The sequence below is a fragment of the Aedes albopictus genome, chromosome 2 (genome assembly GCF_035046485.1).
Source record: "Aedes albopictus strain Foshan chromosome 2, AalbF5, whole genome shotgun sequence".
Classification (NCBI taxonomy): Eukaryota; Metazoa; Arthropoda; class Insecta; order Diptera; family Culicidae; genus Aedes; species Aedes albopictus.
This window is the reverse complement of record NC_085137.1, coordinates 256,611,899-256,635,969: the sequence shown is the minus strand read 5'-3', so window position 1 is coordinate 256,635,969 and position 24,071 is coordinate 256,611,899. Positions and strand designations below refer to the sequence as shown.

General features: G+C 42.9%; 1 protein-coding gene across 4 annotated transcripts in view; it reads right to left on the bottom strand.

The window, feature by feature from the left end:
* The window catches only part of LOC115266350 (protein outspread), a 709,621-nt gene that overhangs the window by 175,068 nt on the left and 510,482 nt on the right, over positions 1 to 24,071 (bottom strand). For all 4 annotated transcript variants that reach the window (XM_029872484.2, XM_029872485.2, XM_029872487.2 and 1 more), the window contains exon 3: positions 4,555 to 4,620. In XM_029872484.2, coding sequence (XP_029728344.2) covers positions 4,555 to 4,620 — 66 coding nt within the window. The remainder of the gene's footprint in view (positions 1 to 4,554; positions 4,621 to 24,071) is intronic.

Here is a 24,071-nt window from a genome sequence, read left to right as displayed (position 1 = left end):
TTTTTCTATTTTTCTACGACCTTAACTTCATGCTTGAGGGATATTTTTTTTTTATTGTTGTAACATCGTTTTCGATCGTTATTTTGGGGTCTCCAGTCAGCTTAGTGGTATGGATCGCCAATTCGGAGACGGCGGGTTCGATTCCCGTTCAGATCGGGAAAATTTTCTCGACTCTCTGCAGGCCCCTGGCATCAATGAATTTTATCGTAGCCAACATCTAACTGCTTTATACTCATATTTGTGTAATATTAAACGAGCGTGTAATCAACAAACACTGCTTTGTTTAATGTTGTGAGACACACACGAAATGCACCTTCACATTGCGTGTTTGTTGGGTTGTTTTATTCAACTAATCGCGTGCTCCTCTTCTCGTACATTAATAATAATGCGAGTTTGAAGTGTTCTGTGATGATTTGAGGTGCAAAAAATGATTTTTAAAATTGATCAACAAACCAAAATAAGCGGTAAACAAAAAGTTGTTGTTGTCTTTGCATCTGACAGTGGGCGCTATTTATTAGCGCCCAGGACATCCTGTCTACTATAATTCCAATGCATTGATATAGGCCGTGTCGGGGACCTGACTCCCTGGGCATAGTGTATCATTGTAGGGGAAAGTGGGGTAATATGCATCCCCTAAGCAAACATGGTCCTATGTAACGGTTCAAAATCTGATTGGAATCGAATCTTGTCTTTTCCTCGACTGACTTCACTTTAGCGCCAAGCAGACGATCAAACCGTTTGCATGTGAAGCAGCAATATGCAATGCCCAGCGAGACTCAGGGCGAGTCCATCAAACCACGGAAAGATTCTTACTCGAGACCGTCCTTTCTCACCACAACTCTGACCCCAATGACGTAATCAATTTAGAGCACAGCTAAAATTCCCAACAAAATCCCACTAAATTCCCATCATATATCTTTCGTCATCTAGAGTAAACTAGCCAACGTTCAAACTTGCATCAGTGTATTCAAAACCGTTCCTAAACTCCTATGATTCCAATTGAAATTTTTATGCGCACGGCCGTGCTTTACTTTGGTCCCTCAGTTCACTTTCTACTTATTCTATCTGTCTTGATCTGGCTCGACCCGAGCTCAGGCGACGACATCTAACGATGGATGCGGCGATGGAGACGCAGGGTTGATGATAGCGCAACGGGGTTACTGTGGTATTGGTTGTTGCAGTGTTGGTTGTAGCTAATCGATTACGGGGCTGCCTATGTAGACGCGTGTAGGCTGTCAGTGGTGCGTGTCTTCGCTAACACCAGCACTCTCACATGCGAGTCCGATTGACTGCGGACCGCCAACTGTCTCGAGGCTAATTGAACGAGAATCCGATGGTGATTGGCTTCCAGTCGAAAATTCTTGGGAGTCGTGGAGTCTCCCAGGCCCGTAGGTGCGATGGAGGTTCACTGGCCGGACGACGAGGCCTATAGCCTACAAGCCGCCAAGCTTCTGGATCCACCAAGAGGATTCGTAGTGGTCGAATCCCCCTACAACCTACTTCCGGTTCTAGAACCCGGCAGGAACACCTTCGCGTGAAGGATATGATTTGATTTTTTCAAGTGTAAAACTTTTACCAAATTTTCAAAAACCATATTTTTTTGAAATTTTATTCAAAGATGGTTTCCTTTAAACTGAAAAACATTTTCCTCCTGAAAAAAAAAACAGGAGATACCTTGATCCTTCATCTAACTGTGTACGAAGGCCGATTTTGAAAATATTGCTTCGTTATTTAATTGAAAATCAAAAACCAAAAAGTGAGGAAATGCTTCCAGTTTCGCCTTAAGCTCTTGTTCTCGATTAGGATGAATTTGGGAGCGTAAGATTACTTATGGAACATACAGGGGATGGCCAAAATGTTTGGGATAGGCAACTTTTTTTCTCCCACAAAAAAATTCAACATGCTATAACTTTTCATAGAGCGCATCAAAAAATCTCAAATTTTGACTGTTTGTCAACCTATTATATGTGCATCATTGGTACAAATTTGGGCTCGATTGATTAATCTTTCGCAAAGTTAGAACCTTTCGGGTAAAACACTATTTTTCAGACAACTCATATTTGAGCTATCATATCTCGGAAACCAGTGAACCGAATTGAATGAATTTTTAAACGTTTATCGACAATGTATTGATACTTAATACGACGATATAAAATATAACATTTTTTCACGGCGAATTAAGTTATCCCGGGTTGACATTTTTACCCATACAGAGGAAAATAAGTCAAATTTACAATACCACACAAAAATTATTAAATGTGTTCTTCCTTCAATCTAAATAGGCTCTAATATATCTGATTAGAGATAATTTGAGAACAGAAGTGGAAAATCTTTGGATATCAACACTAAAATTTAATGACATTGATGTGAAAAAATTACATTTTTTCGAGAAAAATTCAAAAAGTGTCAATCCATGATAACTTTTTTCAACGTTTACAAAGTACCTATGTTTTAATAGTTAGTGAAGCATTTACATATTGTTAGTGTACGTTCAAAATTTCATTCAATTCGGTTCACTGGTTTCCGAGATATGACAGCTCAAAAATGAGATGTCTGAAAAATAGTGTTTTACCCGAAAGGTTCTAACTTTGCGAAAGATTAACCAATCGAGCCCAAATTTGTACCAATGATGCACATATAATAGGTTGACAAACAGTTAAAATTTGAGATTTTTTGATGCGCTCTATGAAAAGTTATAGCATGTTGAACTTTTTTGTGAGAGAAAAAAAGTTGCCTACCCCAAACATTTTGGCCATCCCCTGTATATCATAGATTTGTGATGTTTCATTTTGTTGTCGTAGTATTGAGCTTCTCGAGAATTTTTAGCATTTCGACAAGTTTCTCTTTGACCTCTAGGTTGCGCGCCAAGGTATAATGTGTGTTGGGCACTTTGCGACGATTAACTCAAATCCACACACCAGCGCACAATTTGCGCGCCGATTGCCTATGCGCACAGCTTTTCACTAGCCAAATCACTATTAATCAGTGGTTTAATGAAGTTAAAGCGTTGTTACCGTCAATAATATCTTTGTTGTAGGGAGATTAGGGGCATAATGGACACCCGGGGCGAAATGGACACCCCTGTTTTTGCCGAAACCGTTGATTTTTATGTAAAACTTTCAATGCATAAGTATAAGGGAGCATCCATTTAGTACGTCACGCTAAAATTCGGATTTTCAGACCCCCCCCTCCCCCCTTCGTACGGGATTTTTCCTATACTTGATACATTGCTAGTCACAATTTCACAAACCCCCCCTCTCCCCTAGGACCATGACGTACTTAATGGATGGCCCCTAAAGGAACAATGCATTGTTCTATTTTTCAAAAGTACCAAAATATCATTGAAATTGAAGTATGTTTTTCATATGACGGATTTCTTATAATTTCGAAGCAGCAGTAAGTAAGGTATTACAAGTAATTGAGTGTGTCCACCATACAAACAAGTGAATTGTTAGCTTATCTACATGTATACGTGGATTTAGCAATGGATGAAGTATTATATTTTTGATCAGAACACACTGAAAATAGCAGTTCCGTTGGCAAATTACTTAACTGGTTGATATTCTCAAAGATACAGCGTAAAATATGCAGGGGTGTCCATTATGCCCCGATGGGTGTCCATTTCGCCCCGTACCTTTCCTGCCAGGCCCAAAAACACACGGTTTTCAATTCATTATTTCCTTACAATAATGGCATTCTACCAGCTGTAAATGATTGAAATACGTATAAAACAAGTTAAAGTTGTAAGCCAATTGATAATATGTTAAATTTTTGTCTGTTATACAGGCCTAACATACTCATTTGCTTAGGGTGTCCATTATGCCGCTAATACCCCCACATTATTTCCAGACATTAGGAAGTTCAATGTTTTAGACAAAAAATGGATCCGAACCCTAAGAGAGATAGAGCTCTTGACGCGAACCATTTTGACACTTGTTTATTTACATTTTGTATGACGCACAACCCGGCGCATGGGCTGTCGGTGCACAAGTTGTTGGCCAGTATGCGGATTTCAGAAAAGATTCGCAATATCAGTCCTATCAGAAAATTCGATACGCGAAATATGAAACCAGGCAAGATGGACCAACCCATGGTCTTAGCCTGACAAAACAAAAAAAAATGAAACCTTGAAGAATTCATGAAATTCTTCTCACGATATGAGGAACGCTCTCAATTTTTCATCAGTTATTTGACTGCAAATTCCGTGCATTCAGTCAAGTCGCAAAGTTCATTCAATTCTTCCAAGAACATGTCCCTGGATCAAATTATGTTTTGATATATAGATTAGCCAAATACCAAATGTGATCATTCTAATCCTGTTTTGCTAAATCCCCCATTGTCTCGTGTTTTTGTTCTGACATGTATACATCAAACCCTACTGCAGAATGGAATTTTCTGCAAAGCTGCAGTTTAAGTTCATATCCAAAGCGATATCCAACCTTGAGCACCCGTTGGTTTCTTTAAATTCTGCGAGCAGCAATTCATTTGAAAAAACGTCAAACGCTTGACGTCCCTCGCCACCACCGTGCCCGAATGCCAAAATCAGATACTTACGTGTTCGTCCACCGAGTATGTGAGCTCCCCGTCGTCGTACAGCACGAACCACCTTCGCTGCCATCGCTGAAAGAGAAAAGCAGAAAAAAAGCGAAAAATAAATATCGGAAATTAATTATGACAGCCATAAATAAGAACTTGAAAGAAAAAGTTTTAATAATATGATGCATTTATGAGTGCACACCGTCTCCCGTCCCGTTCCCGTTCGGGGATGCACAGTGGGGTCCAAGAGGGTTGGGGTGTTAATAAATTGGTCATAATTGAAGAGAGGATAAGACAAATATTTTTATTTTTTTGGGGTAATGTGCGCGTTGGTTTCGGAAAAGAAAAGAGCACGCTCTTCCATGATCATTTGCAAGGAGACAATATTACCGCAGAAGTCTTTATTTGGGATGGGTACAATGTTTATTGGCACTATTAGTTATGTGCTTGCTTTTGGGGTTGAGCAGAATCGGAATTACGATAATGGAGAAGATGACCGGAATTTTTATCCCGTTTTATTGAATACTCATTGAAGCAGTGGTTGCCAACCAAAATCGGAAGGAAATTTTCATGCGAACCTGTTACCCAATGTATGGTATCGGCGACCGCCTTGGGAAAATATAGAACGAGGGAAGCAACCGGATGTCGTTACTTCATTCGCGCAGAAATTCCAGGCATTGTTGATAGACGAGTGTGCGCTTATCGAGGCCGCTCTGGAGTACTGCTGGATTAAAGTAAAAACAGCTAGGGAACCATCTTGGCAGGGGTCCTATTTTGGGCACTTTTCTGCTATAACTCAGCCAATTCTTAACCAATTGACAAAATTTTTGGAACGCGATTAGATACGTATAGTATCTAGCCGTGTATAAACTTTCAAGTCAATTGGTTTTGAATTGACTGAGTTATAGTGAAGATACCGGCCGCTGCCCAAGTGGTTCGCCACCATATCAATGACGCAGCCGACAGCACCATCGAGTACGTGAAACGGGGTCGATAGAACGAATGGTTTGACGAAGAGTGCAGAGCAATTTTCGGGAGAAGAAAGCAACGTGAGCATTAATGCTGCAGGATGGAACCCGGTAGAACGTAAATGCCAGGCATTGAAGGCGTTGAGTGCAGAGCGCACGATGGGCGGACCAGATGGAGCGTGATCTGGTGAGCATTCGGTATGACCGACGATGGTGAGCGGCAGCAACAAACCGAGTTGTACAATTGATGTTATGTTTTATCCTAATTGTGATGTAGCGAAAATTGAAGTATACGGTATCTCAATTGCTTCATTAACATTTACCATTCATTGGAATTTGAAAACCCCTGTTCGAACGAATGACACGCCGCAGTATTATTTTGAACATTGAACAAACACTGCAAAGAACCGTCGAGCGAGGAGCCCAAAGCCCGCCAAGATTGATCGAGAAGTGGAACAGATCGGTGTGCCCAGTGTCGCAGTCGGTGCCACAGCAATGGTCAAACATTTAAATTCTTCTTCGGGGAGACATTATTACCGAAAGTTCGCCAAAAGGTAACGGTTTCTGTCCAGCAGCATCGCACCCTTCTCTTTCCGCCGTGGTCAAATCGATCGCTCCGCGAGTGGCGCGCGTGCTTGATGCCTGAGCTTAAAGATCCCCTTTTATGGTTTATTTCGTTTTAATTTGCTTGTCTTTCGGATGAATTCATACTAAATTAAGCGTTTTATAGTTATTTGATATTTTATTTTCACCAAACATGAAGCGGACCTATTTTGAGGCCGCGCGTCGGCAATCCGGCTGGAACAAGTGTGCCTTCTCGAGCGAGTTCAGCCGGAGTGTTTGTTTTGGCTGCCCCCTTTCTACCTGGACGATTGGGGCACTCTGTCACTGGCAATTACTTTTAATTGATTAATCGCTCCCAAAGCACCCCAACCCAAACGGAATCGAACGGGTGAAGGCCTAACCTTTCGCGTGAGTGACCTAGAAACGAAGAACACTTCTTTAGAGTAGCCGGGAAACGCATGCTTTTGCGTATTGATGGGGAGCTGATGATCTCAAATCAAGATATCCCAAATTATAGGCTTTGAGAATGACGTCGTCGTGGCGATGGAGGCACTTCGAGTAAGAATTCTTGAGTCGAAAGGCGCAACTGGAACTGGTGGTGATTCGTTGGTGGGAGGGCATAATTTGTGTTGATGCGTGAGTTTATTTCGCAGAAAAATACTTGGTGAGTGTGCAATTGGGGCAGTAAAATTGCAGTTAATCAGAGAGTAAAGGATCAGGGATGGCATTCAGTTCCAATGGAGCCTGCGGGATGAACCGTGGAAACGCTATATTGTATGCACATTGTTGTTGAGATGGTGCTTATTATGCGAGAGAACAACTGCAGTCGTGATTGATTTGGTAAGAAAAAAGAGTAATCTTTGGATTACGGGTTGGTGCAGTATACGCATTAAGTGTTTATTTGAAAACGTGAAATAATTCAAGGATTGATTCCATTCCATTGATTCCCTTGATGCATTCAAGTAAAATGCACGTACAATAGGCTTTGCTGCTCAAAGCTAGTTTTAGCCGTTGTTAAACTACTTTACGAATGGCTTTTTTGGACATTTTTTTTTATATCTCTATAAAGTGAATTGTAGGTCTGTTACGTAGGACTTCTCAACTCGACCTCTAGTAGTAATCGTTGCTGAACATACCTTAGAGGAGGGATCCAACGAGCAATGCTAATAAGGCATCCGTCAGGAAAAAAGCTACCAGGCGGCGGTCTGGAGGTTGTTAATTCCAAAAGTGAAGAGCAGTTATGCCAGTAAGTAACCCCGGCCAGGTATCCCGGAAAACTGAGAATGGTAAGCCTCTAAAGGCCGGTCCGTCTTAGGTTGAAGGAAACAGGGAGTTCACATAGCGGCCCTCAGCCACCACGGACTAAGCGGATCAGAGGGAGAATGCCCCATGAACCCTAGTGCGCATACAGAAGAAGAGGAAAAAGAAGAAGAACGGAAAACAGGAGCTAAGGGATGCCTTTGTTATCACGACGAATGAGTCTAGATACTCAGATGCTTTGAAGGCGACGAGGAGCAGCACCAAGCTCACGGATCTTGCAGTTGAAGTACGCAGTATTCGATGCACTCGTACAGGAGGAATGATTCTTGAACTCAAGCGCGACAAAACCCAGAAGAGGTCTTCAGTGAAGCAGGATCGATTCAGTCGAGGTAAAGGATCTTCCTGTTGAAGCGACCCTCAAGGTCAAACACGGTAAAGGTGGCATGGTAAAGGCTGGTTATGTTGCGCAATTCAGATCCCATTGTGATCCACTAGCCTTTGCCCAGCAACGCCTTTCCCTACTTCCACGTGGTACCGGCTGGAAACTACGAGCAACTTTACGGAAGATCCGGTAACCCCGCTAGGAACTTTGGTCGTAGGCTGAGAAGGAAGGGGGGGGGGGAGGGAGTTTGCTTCTGCAAACCTGAGCGTCTGTTCTCCAGGAGGAGTGGCTCACCACAGCGCCTGATCCGCATGTTAGGGGCGGCTGATCAACGTCCGAGTGCCAGAGAAGGACTCTAAGCTCAACTATGCACTATGGTCCTCTGGAAAGTAGGGGGTTAGTGTCCGGCCGTAAAATACCATTCTAACGGAAATCATAAACCGAGACTAACGCTAACGGCCTCAGCGAACCAAAAGGACTTGCGATTGGAAACTCTGTACTTGGAACTGCCGATTTCTCAATTTTTTTGAGAACACCCGTATACTTGGCAATCTACTGAAGGACCGCGGGTAGCGCTGCAGGAGGTGTGTTGGACAGGATCCATGGTGCGAACGTTTAGAGGTAACTATACAATCTACCAGAGCTACTGCAATACACGTGAACTGGGAACAGCTTTCATCGTCATGATGATAAGTGATCGGTTGATGGCCGATCGACAAAAGAATGTGCATGTTGAGGATCAAGGGCAGATTCTTCAACTTCAGCATAATAAACGTGCACAGTTATCACTCCGGAAGCACTGATAATGACAAGGACGCATTTTACGCGCAGCTTGAACGCGAGGAGGAGGAATTCAGACCGACGATTGGAAAGTTCAGCGCCCACCAGCTGACGAACTTAAACGGCCTACGACTCATTGTTTTCGCCGCCTCCAAAAACATAGCTATACGTAGCACCTTTTTCCAACACAACCTCTTTTATAGTTACACCTGGAGATCACCACAGCAGACGGAATCTCAAATCGACCGCGTTCTGATTGACGGACGGCACTTCTCCGACATTATCGACGTCAGGACCTATCGTGGCGCCAACATCGACTCCGATCACTACATAGTGATGGCCAAACTGCGCCCAAAACAATCCCTCGTCAACAATGTACGGTACCGGTGACCGCCACGGTACAGTCTAGAGCGACTAAAACAACCGGATGTCGCCTCAGCGTAAGCGCAGAATCTCGAGGCGGCGTTGCCAGACGAAAACGAGATCGATGAGTACCCTCTAGAGGACTGCTGGTACAGTGATAGCAGCCATCAACGACGCAGCCGAGAGCACAATCGGGTATGTGGAACGGAATCGACGGAACGAATGATTCGACGAAGAGTGCAGAACGGTTTTGGAGAAAAGAACGCAGCGCGTGCGGTAATACTTCAGCAAGAGACCCGACAGAACGTGAAACGCTACAAACAACGCATCCTGCAACGACTTCGAGCGCGAGGCGAAATATGCAGGGATAAGGACGGAGGCTTCTTGACGGAAGGACGTGAGGTGATCGAAAGGTGAAAGCAGCACTTCGATCAGCACCTGAACGGAATGGAGAACGATGAAACGGGAGACCACGGCAACGGAAGAAACGACGACGCCAGTGCAGCGGAGGACGGAAATGAACCAACTCCCACGCTGAGGGAAGTTAAGGATGCCATTCATCAGCTCAAAACCAACAAAGCAACAAAGATCATCGTAAACAGACAGGTACATCGAGGATTCAAAGGTGCACTATTGATTTCCTGTCGAGCAACCAGTTCGGCTACCGGAAGAGGAAGTTGATATAACGCAAGAGGTATACAGTGAATCGATCGAAGAGATGGGGCTGACTATTGCCCACTCGATCGCGATTGCAGGCGATTATATTATCACCCCGGAACACTCGTTAAACATTCGGAAAGGATGTCTGTGTCATATGCCAGTAAACACACATAAGTCACAATTAAACACCCAAGAAGTAGAAAATAAAATATAGACTTGAAGACAGTTAACCAACGATACCAAATCATAATTGAGTTCATTAGAGACCCCTTGGCCCTTGCTACGCCCATGATTTCGTCAATTCCAGCCAAAACGAGCGCTACCGATTGATGTTTTAATTGCGCCCAACATACCGGCCTTATGGAAAGTAATTTTTCAGTTTCTCTTTCCCTTAAATGTCACCAATCCATACATTAACGGGTCACAATTAATCAGCTTATTGCACCGAGCGAGCGGAGCAGAAACGGGCGGGCGCTCCGATGGACGCCGACAAACTGCCAGGCAGCAGCGAAGGCGATGACAAACCAGCCCCAATGCAGGGCCCACGATGCAGAAGGGTAGACAACCTTTAATTAGCAAAGCAGCCCTACCAACATGACGACGACGAACGGAAAGGATTGCGCCAGTCCAAGAATAAATATGCGAGAAAAAGGCCCAATCGATACCAATAATTTACGGGGCGGTAGATTATAATTCACTTGTTTCGCTTAACCGATCTTGGCAGCATGTTTTCCCTGGGCCCACTTGATGGGGTGGCCTCAGTGTTTCAGACCAATCGGCTGTAGGTAATGGCTGCCTTTTACGAAAAGGTGAGACTGAGTGGCTGAATGCCGATCCCTTAAGGGCGTATGAATCATGCTCGCAATAGTGCCAGATCCGGTGAGCCAATCGACTCTTGTAATGTGACTGATGACTAAGTATGGTCCTACTGTGATGAATGGGGCCCACTCGAATGTGAGAATATTTTTCCATCTAAAAAGTTTCGGCGTGGATACAAGTTATTCTTTCTTACATCCAACGACGAACAAGATCGAAGAACCTCTTCCGTAAAAAAACAACATGAGCCTACTTTTTTTTTACCACGTCATTGTTTAGGTTATGAAGCGCCTCTTGGATTAATCTAGTCGCACCTTTTTTTACTGGCTTCGTCTAACTTGGGGAGAAAAAAAACTATCCCGTCCGTGTGGGTGACGCTCGAGGTATCAACGGGTTGCATTTTGAATGAATGAATTAGGTACATGACCCCATCCATGGCAAACAAGGCGCGAGAGGCTTTGTGTTATGTTAATTAAACTTACAATATGCCTAACAGCCGCATCGGTGATGATGGGCAGCTCCGGGATTAGATCGCTCACATAATGTGCGCGAGGATCGTCGTATCTCTGGATGATGATGATGATGAAAGGTACGGGCGGGGGATCACGTGGGAACGCGTTAACTATCCCCTTTGGCTATTTCTGTGTGCAACGTCGATGGGGAGTCGTTTAATATGTTTATTTATAACTTTTGCTCTTTCAGAAGCTGGAGTGGGTTCAAGCTATGTAACGTGTGGACTAACGACCGTCGTACCTCTGACTACTTTTGGCTATATCTCTGCCTTTACCTTTAGGTATACCTCTGCTTGCTTTTAGCTCCACTGTATAAGTTTCAGTTAGTGTAGTTTCAAGCTAGAACTGGTTTAATTATTTATCACTTTATCCATGTAATTGAGCGATTCAATGTGGATAACGGCTGTAGTCTTGTTTTGGATGCAATTTCGGCATTTGAAAGTAATTGACGTGGATTTCTGATTTATTGTTTTCGAAGTTTTGGTTTACAACGCCTCGGATGATCTCTCGGATACTTGCTAGGATGTGCTACAAATTTATAGGATATTTATCCAGTCTCATAGCTCTCAATATTACAACAGAGTGGAAAATCTATTCTGGCACTAAGGTTCGGTAGCGAATCAATCAACCGTCAAAACTGGCTGTGCTGAATAAAGAAGCACAACACGCAATAAAAGTGAAAACAATTTGCTTTGAGGGAAGATGCAAGCTTGCTTCTGATGGCAGAGAGTAAGAATGGGTGTTTTGCATGCTTGAATGGAAACTCAAGTAAAATACTATCTCCTGAACTCCGTTAGCAATGATGGTTCTCCGTCATTGTGTTTTCGAAAGAACTCAAAACTATTGAGAACTTGAGACTTGTATATAAGCCACGGTAGAGAAGAAAGGTTTCAATGACTGTTATCCATGGCCATCGCGTAGAGCAAAAATGGATAACCCGCAATGTCAAAATGTTGTGCCGCCTGTGCCAAGGGCTAAATGGTCAAGTAAGCTCTAAACATGCTCAACCACGAACGGAGCCAGGTGGCCCAGGTGTGCATCATGGCGATCACCCCAGTAAGTTGTCCCTACAGCACTACGGCGGTTCACTAGTGCAGTGGACCTTCATTTTCCCAGCTACTCGTGGGATCAAGAATGGGTAAAATATTTAACAAATAACCTTCAAGTTGACTACTGTCTCTCTCTGTTTTGAGAGAGAAATTGAGAACACTCCAAGCCAGCTTGACCGTACTGAAGACCAGCTACCATTTCCTGGGCAATCATTCAGGAACTTTGTAGATCTCTGCACACATTATTTCTGTGGATTCCTTCAGCAACTATTCTAGAAATGCCCAAGTACACTTTCGAGAATCCCTGCTGGCGGTTTCTCCAAGAAGCTTAGTCTGAGATTCCGAAATTCAGGAACTCCTGGAGTAATTCCAAAGCCAATACATCCAAAATTAACAACCACATCAAGAGAGAAGAGAATAACCCCAACCATGAAACCCTGGGAAGGTGCAGAACTGATGGTAATGAACGAAGCGGCGATACTGCATCCAACCAGACATGATCCCAGCTTTTCCTTTTTTTGACTTCTCAGCAGAGATGCCAGATTATTTTATCAAAAATCTGTATCAATACAGATTTTACTGTACCGCCGCATTAGAGGGTATAGCAGACACCGAGCGTCCTAGATTTCAATAGAAACTAACAAAAATGTACTACTTTTTGACGGTTTTAAAATTCTACTGGTATTTATTTTTCTAAAACATGTACATTTTTGTAAAACATGTACAAATTTTCATAAATTCTTTAAAGTTTAAGCAGCAATTTATAAATTTTTCAAATTAAATTCAAATAAAAATAATACAAATTACTCTGTATCTTGTCTGGTCAAAGGTCTGTATTATACAGAAAAATATGTATATCTGGCATCTCTGCTTCCCAGTCTTCCACGTGACTAGCTGGACATTGCGCCAGTAGCATAGCTGATGCTGAACCTTGAGATTACCTTTTGGCTGCGACCGACTCGAATCCCATGAACCGCATTTAAGACTGTCCCAAACCTCCTAAATCGATTCTGTAACGTCTTCGAAATCCCTGAAAATCTAGTGAAACTTCCTGAAATTACTTCGAAACCCTCCAAAGGCCCCTCTTATCCTCTGGAATGCACCAGACATCCTCCGAAACCCTGACGAATACGCTTCTGTAACACCTCGGAAAGTCATTGCCAATCTTCTTAAACTTCTTGAAATCTCTTCAGACTCAATGTAACGTACTTGAGTCCCCTGAAACCCCCGAAACGTCCCTGTAACGCCTCCAGAACACCCCGAAAGCCCTCTGAAACATCCTGAAATGCTACCGAAAACCCTGAAAACCCCTCGGACCCAATGTAACGCACCTGGGACCCTCTGAAAAAAAAAAAATGTTCCTGTAACGTCTTGAGACCCCCGAAAATTATTCTAAAACTTTCTTAAATGACTCGGAAAACTTCCTGAGACCCTCCTGCCTATGAAAATCCTCTGAAGCGTTCTGAAGTGGCTCCGAAAACCTCTTGAAACTCCCTCGGACTCCCTGTAACGCACTTGCAACCCTCCAAAATCCTCGAGAACGCCAGTGTTACGCCTTTGACCCCATGTATCGCATCCCTGAAGCCCTCTGTAACACCTCTAAACCCATTTTAGGCAATAAACTCAATCTTTTTAGAGAAATTATTTTTAGGTAGTTCCGATTGATTATTACCTAAATGGTGGTCCCAGTGTAGCTACATTAGGAAAATTTAGTCAATTTATCCCATCGGACATCGATCGGACTCAATTACGACTACGACTACGACTTTCTGGGCATTCTCCAACAACTGTATATGGGGAGATTTCAACAGAAACTTTATCTTGGAATTCAATCAAAGAATTACTTCTATCGATTACTCAAAATGACATATTTGATTATTTCATAAATTCCTGGCAGGAATTCCTCCATAAACTCCAACTGAGTATCTCTCGAAGAAGTCCTTCTAGGGATTCCTTCAGAAATTCAATTTGGAAATGAAGCAGCTTCTTCCGTGGATTACTTAAGAAATGCCATCAGGAGATTCCCCCTGGACTTCCTTCTAGAGATTTCCACAGAAATTTAAACCGGAGATCCCATCCGGGAATCCAGTAGGAACTCCATCTAAGGACTACACCAGGAATGCCATCTGGGCAATCTTCCAGGAACTTCTTCTGAAGATCCCTACATAAATTATCAGTGTGGATCCAGAAATTCCATCAAGTACACCTTCAGGAAATCCTGATGGGGATATTAAGTTGGAGATCGAGGAAATCGATCTAGCAATTTCTTCAAGAAATCCTGAAGCCATCCCAGTGGGACCTCTGGAGATTCCCAGAATGCATTTTTGGAGGATCCCCAGAACAATTCCCTACCTCTTCTTCTTCTTTATGGCGCTACGTCCACACTGGGACTTGGCCTGCCTCGCTTCAACTTGGTGTTCTTTGAGCACTTCCACAGTTATTTTTTTATACATATTAACAAGATTTTTTAGCCCTAGGCTAGTTCATCTCGGGACCCACGCTTTACTTTACCCTTCCGAAGGAAGAACTCACATGTTGAGAGTTTGTCGGGAGTGGGATTCGATCCCAGGTCTTTGGCGTGATAGTCCATCACACCAGGTACGCTCCACCCCACAGTTATTAATTGAAGGGCTTCTTTTGCCTGCCATTGCATGAATCTGTAAATTGTGAGGCAAGTACAATACTACACTATGCCCAGGGAGTCGAGAAAATTTTCCCGACCGGAACGGGAATTGAACCCGCCGTCTACGGATTGGCGATCCATGGCCTTAACCGCTTGGCTTACGGAGACTGAATTCCCTAGGGATTGCTAACAAAAAATCCTAGATAACGAACTCTAGATGAGTTTCTAGAAGAAAACATAACTTCAGCAAGACTCTCAAAAGAAACTTTTCGATGATTGCAGAAACCCAGGAATTTCGAGAGGGGTCACTGAAAAACTTCTTGAGGCTTTTTCGAAGAAACTGCTGACAGATTTGTAAAAGACGCTCAAGGAGGATTTCCAGAAAGAACTCCTTGAGGATTTTCAAAAGCACCTCTTGTAGTTTTCCTACAAAGAAGTTCGTTATTATTCCTAAAAGGAACTCCTGAAGGATTCCCAAAGAAAAAGTCTTGGAAACTTTCGGAGAGAACTGGAATTATATTAAAAGTAGCTCCGGGATGATTTCCAGAAGCATCTCCTATTATCAATAATTATTGATTATAGATTATAGATTATAGAAAGAATCCAGTAAAGCTCTTGAAAAAACATGAATTAAAATTGAAGTTCCAGAAGGAACTACTGCACGAATACCAAGTAGAATTCCTTCAGAAATCACAGAAAAAAAAGAGAAAATCTTGGATAAGTCCCAAAAGAATTTCCTGGGAGAGCGAGAAAGGTGAAAATAAATTTAGTTTGGCGTAAATAGAATGAGCGTAGATTGAGTTTTCAGTACCAGTACTCATTCTGAAAATAATTTCCACGATCATGTTCAGATTACTGCCACCAGTCAGTACTATAAAGCGTTCATCTTGCTACTTACTTTTAGTTCTGCGCCGTAATGATCCTCCTGAATTTCTGTCACTATCGACTTTTCATGACATCGACGATGGAGCTCCACGTTGGAGATCCAATTGTGAGGCCCCCATGAACGAATTATATATCTCAGGCTTGTCCGAGATGAACCAGCCCTGGGCTGAAAATCTCGTTAATAAAGATAATAAAAAAAATCTCAGGCTTGTATTGATGAAGACCTGAAGCATTTCTAAAACTCGCAAAAGCAGTCCTCGCCTTCCTTATCCGTGCACCTATGCCAATCTTGGTGGCGTCATCGGCCGCCTTGCCTACCAAGATATAGGCAGCTATCAACATTCTCCACTGCTTGCCCAACTACCGTAAAACTGGAGAGGTTGACCGTGTTTACATCTAACGATTTGGCGTTGTTGACGTTGATTGTAAGACCTGCCGCCTAGGAGCGATTGGTAAGGCCATCTAGCTTACTCTGCATATCAGAATGCCGTTGAGCTAGGCGAGCAACGTCATCAGCCAAAAGACAAAACACCCTTGAGCAGTACTCTGCACAAAAATGCCATGAAATGTGCTTCAATGAGACCGATGATTACGCTGTTGAGTTATCACTGGTTACAGCTGGTTACTCAATAACCTATACACCCTTATTGTACCTCAACAGTTTGTTAATGATGTTCCTTTTGAGCGCCTTCCCGCCGAGCTTGCCAGCATTGGTACATATGCTGACAAGGTACCGGGTGCTTTCCCCGCCTTTGAATTAGAACCAAGCTGCCTGTATCTCTAGGAAGACTTTCTTATCCATACATCTCTGCATAGCAGATCTAGACATCTTCGAAGCCTTTGTTATGGCTGATTTTGTGGCCGGATTCGGAATTCTATTCTGGGGCTTCCCCACAATGAAGGATTTAGCAATTTCCGTATGTTCTCATCGGTGACCATCTCATCATCTTCCTACCCAATCCCCCTACAAAGAAGGTTAAGAACTCGGGTCATGACGCAGACTATCTATCAGAAATTGCGTGCAGACAACTTACTTACCGATCAGGCTAAGGCCGGGGTGGCCTCTGCTGTACATAGTAGCCGTCTCTATTCCACTCGGTCCATGGCTGTTTGTCTCCAGTTCCGCACTCTGCGTAGGGTCCGCAGATCGTCCTCCACTTGGTCGACCCACCTAGCTCGCTGCGCACCAAGTCTTCTTTTAGGGGTCGTCCATAAATGACGTAGCTTTTTGGGGGGGAGGGGGTGTTTGTGATTTTGTGACGAAGTGTGACGATAGGGGGGTAGGGGTTTATGATATGCTACGTAGCTTTTTTCTAGGCCTATTGAAAAAAAATATTACATTTTTACTTGCACTAAGTACCATTATCCAGCAAATCAAAAAAAAATGCTTCACATTAATGTAAATAACAAATAATAGAAATCAATTCCGGCTTCATTTCATAAGACATGCAGCAATCGGTCGCAACAACTGTATCTGAGAAAGTGGTTTTGAAATCCTGCGTAAATAATAATGTATTGTGTTTGCAGACAAAAATCAATTTCGCTCAAATGCTTCTCAAGACCAATAATTTGCTGCTTGCTATAGGGCACTGCACGCTGCTATGGTTGCAAAGGAAAATTTTTCTACGTTTTTGGCATTACGGCATTATTCCAGGAGTTTCTTATATAGTTTCTAAAGGACTTCCTCGAAGAATTCATCCATGAATTTCTTAAGGAGCTCCTCTAGGACGAATTTTTCATTGTGTTCTTCATAGGTTTCCCCAACAGGAGAAGGATAACAATTCCACAGGAATTCCTACTGGGAATCCCAGAAAAAAAAAACTTCTGAAACATTCCAAAAGGATCTGGAGGTATCTCAGAAGGAATCCCTGAAAGAACTTACATAAGAATTTCAGAAGGAACTCCTGGAACTGTCTTGAAAGGAAATAGAGAAATTTCAAAAGAAATTCCGTGAGAAATTCTTGAATAAACTTCTGGAAGAATCTCAGATAGAGATATTTGTAGATTGTCAGAAGGAACTCCTGGTTTAATTTCTGAAGAAAGCACGGAAGAAATAACTGAAAGCATCCTAAAGAATCTCGAAAAAGGAATTCCTAAAGGAATCCAAAAAAAAAAATTGGGGAATTACGGAAGATTATCTGGATTAACTCCTGGTGAAATCCAAGAAAGAAAATCCTGGAGGAATTCCAGAAGCAACTATGGGAGGAATCCGTAAAGGGATTCGTCGCAGAATTCTAAGAGATCCTGGAGGAATCCTGGAAGGAATGAATGGAGAGATGCCGGAAAAAGTTACTGGAGGAGTCCCGGGCAAAAAATTCTGAATAAATCCTAGAAGGAAGTCCTCGAGGAATCCCATAAGAATCCAGGAAGGAATTCCGGAAGGAATCCAAAAAAGAACATCTGGAGGGATCCCAGAAGCAACTCCTGGGAGGGTTTTGAAAGAATGCTGGAGGGGTTACATGCCGAGATCTTGGAATGAATATCTGAGTGAATTCCTGAAGGAAACCAAGAAGGAACTCCTGGAGGAATCCCGAAAGGAACTTCTTTAGGAAACACGGAAAGAAGTTCTGATGGAATCCCGGTTAAAGCAAAGAAATTCCGGTTAAAATCCCTGTAGAGATGTCCAAGGAAACTGCTGGTGGAAGAGATGAGAAGAAACCCTTGAAAGAACTCCTGAAGGGCTTCCCTTGGATAAACTTTCAGAAAAAAAAAAACACTTTATGAAAAAAAAACTCCTGGAGAAATCTCAGAAGGACCTTTTGGAAAAATCTAAGAAGGCACTCCGGATTGAATTATTGGTGAGATCTTTGAAGGAACCCCTGAAGGAATACAATAAGGAGGAATTCTCTAACGGAATCCCAAAGAAAATTCATGGGGAAATCCCAGAAGGAAGTGCTGAAGGAACTGAAACGGGAGACATTCTTAAAAATGGGAATCCCAAAAGAAACTTCTTAAGGAATTTCAAAATGAACTGCTGTAAGAATTTTAGAAGAATCTCCTGCAGGGTCCTTCGAATGTCGTGGTGAATTTTGTTCAAATTAAATAAATTTTAAATTTACAGGAAATGGAGCATCAATTTCCTGTTCTTCGGCATCAAGCAGAACGATGGATGGTTTATTGAGTCATTAACTTTGGTGATAGTAATCTTCACTGGTTCCACCTTTGGTTTTGATGTTGGCGATCTGAACCTGGCAGTCGCCAATGTTTTCTTGCTGTTGTGTTTTTTCATAATATTCTATTAACATACAAGTTAAAATTGAAATCAGAGCTAAGTTCGGATTTTTTCTACATGAAAATTTTGTTGAGGAGGGGGGGGGGGTGTTGAACAAGCTACGTCATTTATAGAGGGGGGTATCTGAATTTGTGACGAAATGCTACGAGGGGGGAGGGGGGTATTGAAAATCGCTTAAAAAAAGCTACGTCATTTATGGACGCCCCCTTACCGGTCGGACGACTCTCGAGAACCATTTTAGTCGGGTTGCTATCCGACATCCTGATGACGTGATCCGCCCACCGTAGCCTCTCGATTTTCGCGGTATGGACGATGGTTGGTTCTCTCAGCAGCTGATGCAGCTCGTGGTTCATTCGAATTCTTCAACAAGTCCCGTCTTCCGTCTGAACTCCGCCGTAGATGGTACGCAACACCTTCCGTTCGAAAACTCCAAGGCGCGTTGGTCCTCTGCACGTAGGGTCCATGTTTCGTGCCCAAAGAGGACGACCGGTCTAATCAGCGTTTTGTAGATGGTTATCTTTGTGTTACGGCGGACTTTATTCGATCGTAGATTTCCTGCCACAATGCGCCTCTGAATTTCTCTGCTGGTGTCGTTGTCGGCGGTTCACCAGTAAGCCTAAGTACACGAATTCCTCAACCGCCTCGATTTCATCATCGTCGATATTAATTCGGGGTGGCGGGCGCGGTGATTCCTCCCTGGAGCCCTTTGCCATCATGTACTTTGTCTTCGACATTAATGACTAATCCGATTCACCTGGCTTCACTCTTTATTCGGATGTACGTTTCCGCCATCGTCTCAAATTTACGAGCAATAATATCAAAATCATCAGCGAAACCAAGCGGCAGAACGGACTTCGTGAAAATCGTACCACTCGTGTTAATCGCCGCTCTCCTTATTACACCCTCTAACGCAATGTTGAACAGCAAGCACGAAAGACCATCACCTTGCCGTAACTCGTGCGATTGCCCCACGAATTCTCTTGCAATCGGTGATAGACGGCGGCATAAAATGTTCAGACAAATGGACCTAAAATGCTATCCTAGTAATGGATGCTCAAAAAAGACTTAATTAGAGCAAGATAGAGGACAACTTACTATGGAAAAGAGATATCAAGCAGCATCTAATAGAAGACCTGCGCGCATACCTTTGACCTTTCACTGCGTAATGGAATAAGAACATTATTCACTCGCAGCAAGTTAAGTCTTATCTAACTCTCATCTACGCATTAGCCTGAGAAGCAATAAACCCAAGTTCCGTACTCTGCAGCCACAACGGACAAGTTAATCCAAATTCAACGAAATAATAAAATCTCTTATCTGGCCGGTGTCGCGGCCAGTAGCTGTTTCCCCACCATTTCCTCCGCGATCGTACTCCGTTCTTGCCCAGAAGAAGTTCTCGCAGATTCTAAGAACGAAAAAAAAAAGATGCGGCCAACAGACAGACAGATGATGATAATTACACTAATCCGTCGGAGTTTGGCTGCCCCCGTCAGTTGCCTGTCACTGTGCCACCGTGAACTCCCATTCAGTCCCAACGACCATAATTGAAATGACAAGCCGCGAATATTCGATCGTGGTGGTCAGGTCAGTGCCCACTGGAACAAGCGGAATCATTTCGGAGGAAACGCTAATGGTCCTCGTAAACGAGCGGTTTGATGTGTGTCAAACTGGGGATGTTTAATCATGCTGTTAATATATCACCGCTGCCATAATGTGCGTATCATTTATTCAAACGAAAACTTCATCTGTTTTAACTATCGTTATGAGTCTGGGAGATGAATGCCTGGCGAGCCGCGTAAATCGACCAACACAGTTCGGATGGGGCTGTTACATCATCAGATTCACAAGGGAATGTCTGCGCTAGCTGTGAGCAAGGGAAACATTCCGAGGTGGTACCGTGCCTTTTTGCCCTGTTGTGACGACATGCGGCAGGGAAAGGACTGACTGGTTAACCCGTAGGGCATAAATGAGTGTCCAATCCAGCAGCGTGGTCCGTCCGTGGTTTTCGGATATCTGAGAAAGCATCAGAAGTCAAACTATCATCATTATCGTCGTCATCATCAACTTCATCGGCATCGTGGGCCTCGCAACCATCCAACCAGCCAACAACGCGTTGTGGTCAGAGGGAGGGAACAATTTCATAACTTCCATCGACAATTACGTTTCCTGTAAATATTGCTATTGTGGAGAGTTTTTTTGTCGTTTTTTTTTTGTTCGATCGCGTGATTTCGAGCGAACATGCGTCAGATTGATTATTGCCCTTTCACGATCCGCCGCTTCTTATGGGAGAAAATCGATTACGTTCCATTACCAATCGGCCACATGATTGACTTCCAATCATCGTCGCGCAATGTGAACCGCAAATAATGACATCCCCATTAGAATTGATATACTGAATTCGAAGAGTCTGAGCAGGGATTGGCTTTTCACCGTGGCGTCGTGGTGGTTGAATGGGAAAGAGTTATTTTCAAATTCAAATAATGCTGAATTGTTTCTTTTTGAATAATTGATTTCTCAATTATACGATTGTCGCTTCTCTACTTGTGTGTGACGTGTGTGACCTAATGCAATAGTCAAAGACTCTGCGATTTTTCTCTAAATGATTTCTCTAAAATCAAGCTTCAAAGATATGTTATCTGAGCAACGTATGTGGCTGCAAAGTACCAGTGATCAGTTTTTAAAGTTCACAATTACCTAGACGTCTTGAGGACAAACCTGCGACTTTCAATGTTATCCTTCTTTGACCTTTGTTCGAGAATAAACGTCGAATGAAGAACTCCTCCGAATATGCAACTCTCCATGTTTGTTCATGACTTATTTGATCGTGAATCATCTAGATTTGTGGCGAACACCAACTTAGTCGCAACATACCCTGCCCACCATATTTCACAGGTTTGGCTACTAACAAGATCATAATCATAAAATCCAATTGTTTGATTTTTTTTAGAATCCAGTGTGTGGATTTTCATCGCGAACCACTGAATGGTCCATACTCAGCAAGTGATACATTCGTGAATGTAACATTTCGTGAACCGACATGCTCGGGAATGGTCCTCGAAATGCTGTTCATTCTCTTGTCAGGTTCGATACGAGAGCGCAATCAAGAGAGAAGATGCTCGATGAGAATCCGGTGAGAATATTTTATTGTCATAATTCTTTTTTATTATGACTACACAACCTGCAACGTCATGAATAAAGTTGAATTAAAAAGTAGTTCACGGTTTTAAAGCGAAAACGCATTAAATACTGATAAAAATAACGGTTATTATTCACAGTTGTCCCCATCCAACGATGAGAGATCATTAGTAAGTGTTACACTTAGCGATGCTCGCTCATTGCCGCAGCTTGTCTATATCGGAGTATCTTCTTTGTGTTCCTTCGTGAACCATGCGACTCGACGAGAGAACATACACCGCTTGGTAATTGAAACAGAACCAACAGAAGGGAAGAAAAACTGCCGAGTGGTTCACTTATCACTTTTTCGTCCAAACACTGTGAATATCTCTTCCGGGACGGAGCGCAAAAAACTAAAATTTCCATACAAATGGCTCAACTTTGGCTCTCTAGAACTCTTAGATTTCGCAACATAACAACAATTATTTTTCCTCGTTTGAAACTACTACTCTAACTTATTTCAACGTTTGAAAAGTATCAATGTTTATAGAATTTTCAAGCATTAGTATATTGTTTTAATAGTTTGTGAAGCATATACTTATTGTTAGTGTACGTTCAAAATTTCATTCAATTCGATTCACTGGTCTCCGAGATATGACAGCTCAAAAATTAGTTGTCTAAAAAATAGTGTTTTACGATAACAGTTCTAGCTTCGCGAAAAATTAACCAATCGAGCCCAAATTTGTATCAATGATGCACATGTAATAGGTTAACAAACAGTCAAAATTTGAGAATTTTTGATGCACTCTATGAAAAGTTACAGCATGTCGAACTTTTTTGTGAGAGAAAAAAAAGTTGCCTATCCCAAACATTGTGGCCACCCCCTGTATGCCTGTAGTTATTTGAAAATCTTAATTGAACACACGGATAAGTGCACTTTGCGTGAGTCGGAATTCATAGAATACCCCTGAAACATCTCGTAACCGCCTGAACCACCTGAAACCCTGTAACGCTTCTAAATCTCCTGAAGTCCACTAGAACGCCTCTGCAACTCTCTAAAACCCCCAGGAAGACACCTCAAACGCCATTGTAATTCTTCTGAAAGCACTTAAAACCCTTTGAAATTTCCTTGACCCTTTTGAAACTCCCTGAGATCCCCTGCGAACCATAAAACCTAAAACCTCTAGAAAATCCTTAAATTACTATTGAAATCCACATGAGCACCCCTGGAACGTCCTTGAAACCACATGCAACACTCCAGATATTCCTTGAAAACACCTGGAATACCCTTAAAAGCCTTGGAACGCCATTGAAACCCTTCTGAACCCTGAATCGCCCCTGAAACGCATCTGCAACCTCTCCAAGATGAACTTGCTTCGGAATAGAAAATGCGTAAATAGAAATAAAAAAAAAGCCAATAAAACTCTCTGGAACACCTCCGAACACCTCCCATTGAAAATCCCTTGAAACGCCTCTGAAATCAGTGGTACACCCCTGAAACTCCAGGAACAGACTGAACTTGGTAAACATTTTGCCGAAGTGGCCTCCTTCGACGGTTATGATTAGAGCTTTGTTTGGGGAACCGGCGTTTCTGAAGTAGACGTGGTCCTCTCGTTAGCAATCAACTAGACATAAACCAACCTTTCTCCTTCGGTGAACTTCAGCACGCTCTGAGACGCAGCAACGGCAAATCCACTGGCCCTGATGACGTCGGATACCACATGATCAAAAATCTTGATGGGACAGCAAAGCTCATTCGGGTTTATCAATAAGAATGTGGCACAACGATTCTTATCCACCTGAGTGGCGAGAGAGCTTCATCGTGTACATACTGAAAACAGGCTTACAAACACGGGTGCCCTCCGGGTTCCGACCGGTTGCCCTGACTTGCCGCCTTCCCAAGATGGTAGAGTGAATGGTCAATCGACGGTTGACATACTATCTGCAGCCCCACAACTCTCTTGACCACCGGCAACATGCCTTCCGCCCTGGACATGGAATCAATAGTCAATACCTATTTTGCTGCTCTGGGAGAAATTCTGCATGAGGCCAGTTTGAACAATCACCATACGGAGATTGCCTCAGTGGATACCTCCAAAGCCTTTAATAGAGTTTGGGCACTTCTGGTTCTCAAAAAGTTGGTTAGGTGGGGTCTTAGCGGCCACATTCTGCACTTCATCAAGAACTTCCTATCTAACCGTTTGTTCAATGTGTCAATAGGGGACACCAAGTCAACATCCTTCAGAGAAAAGACAGGGGTACCATAAGGTTCCGTCATCTTGGTAACTCTCTTCTCCTAATGGACGGGGTCTTTGAGTACCTCCCGA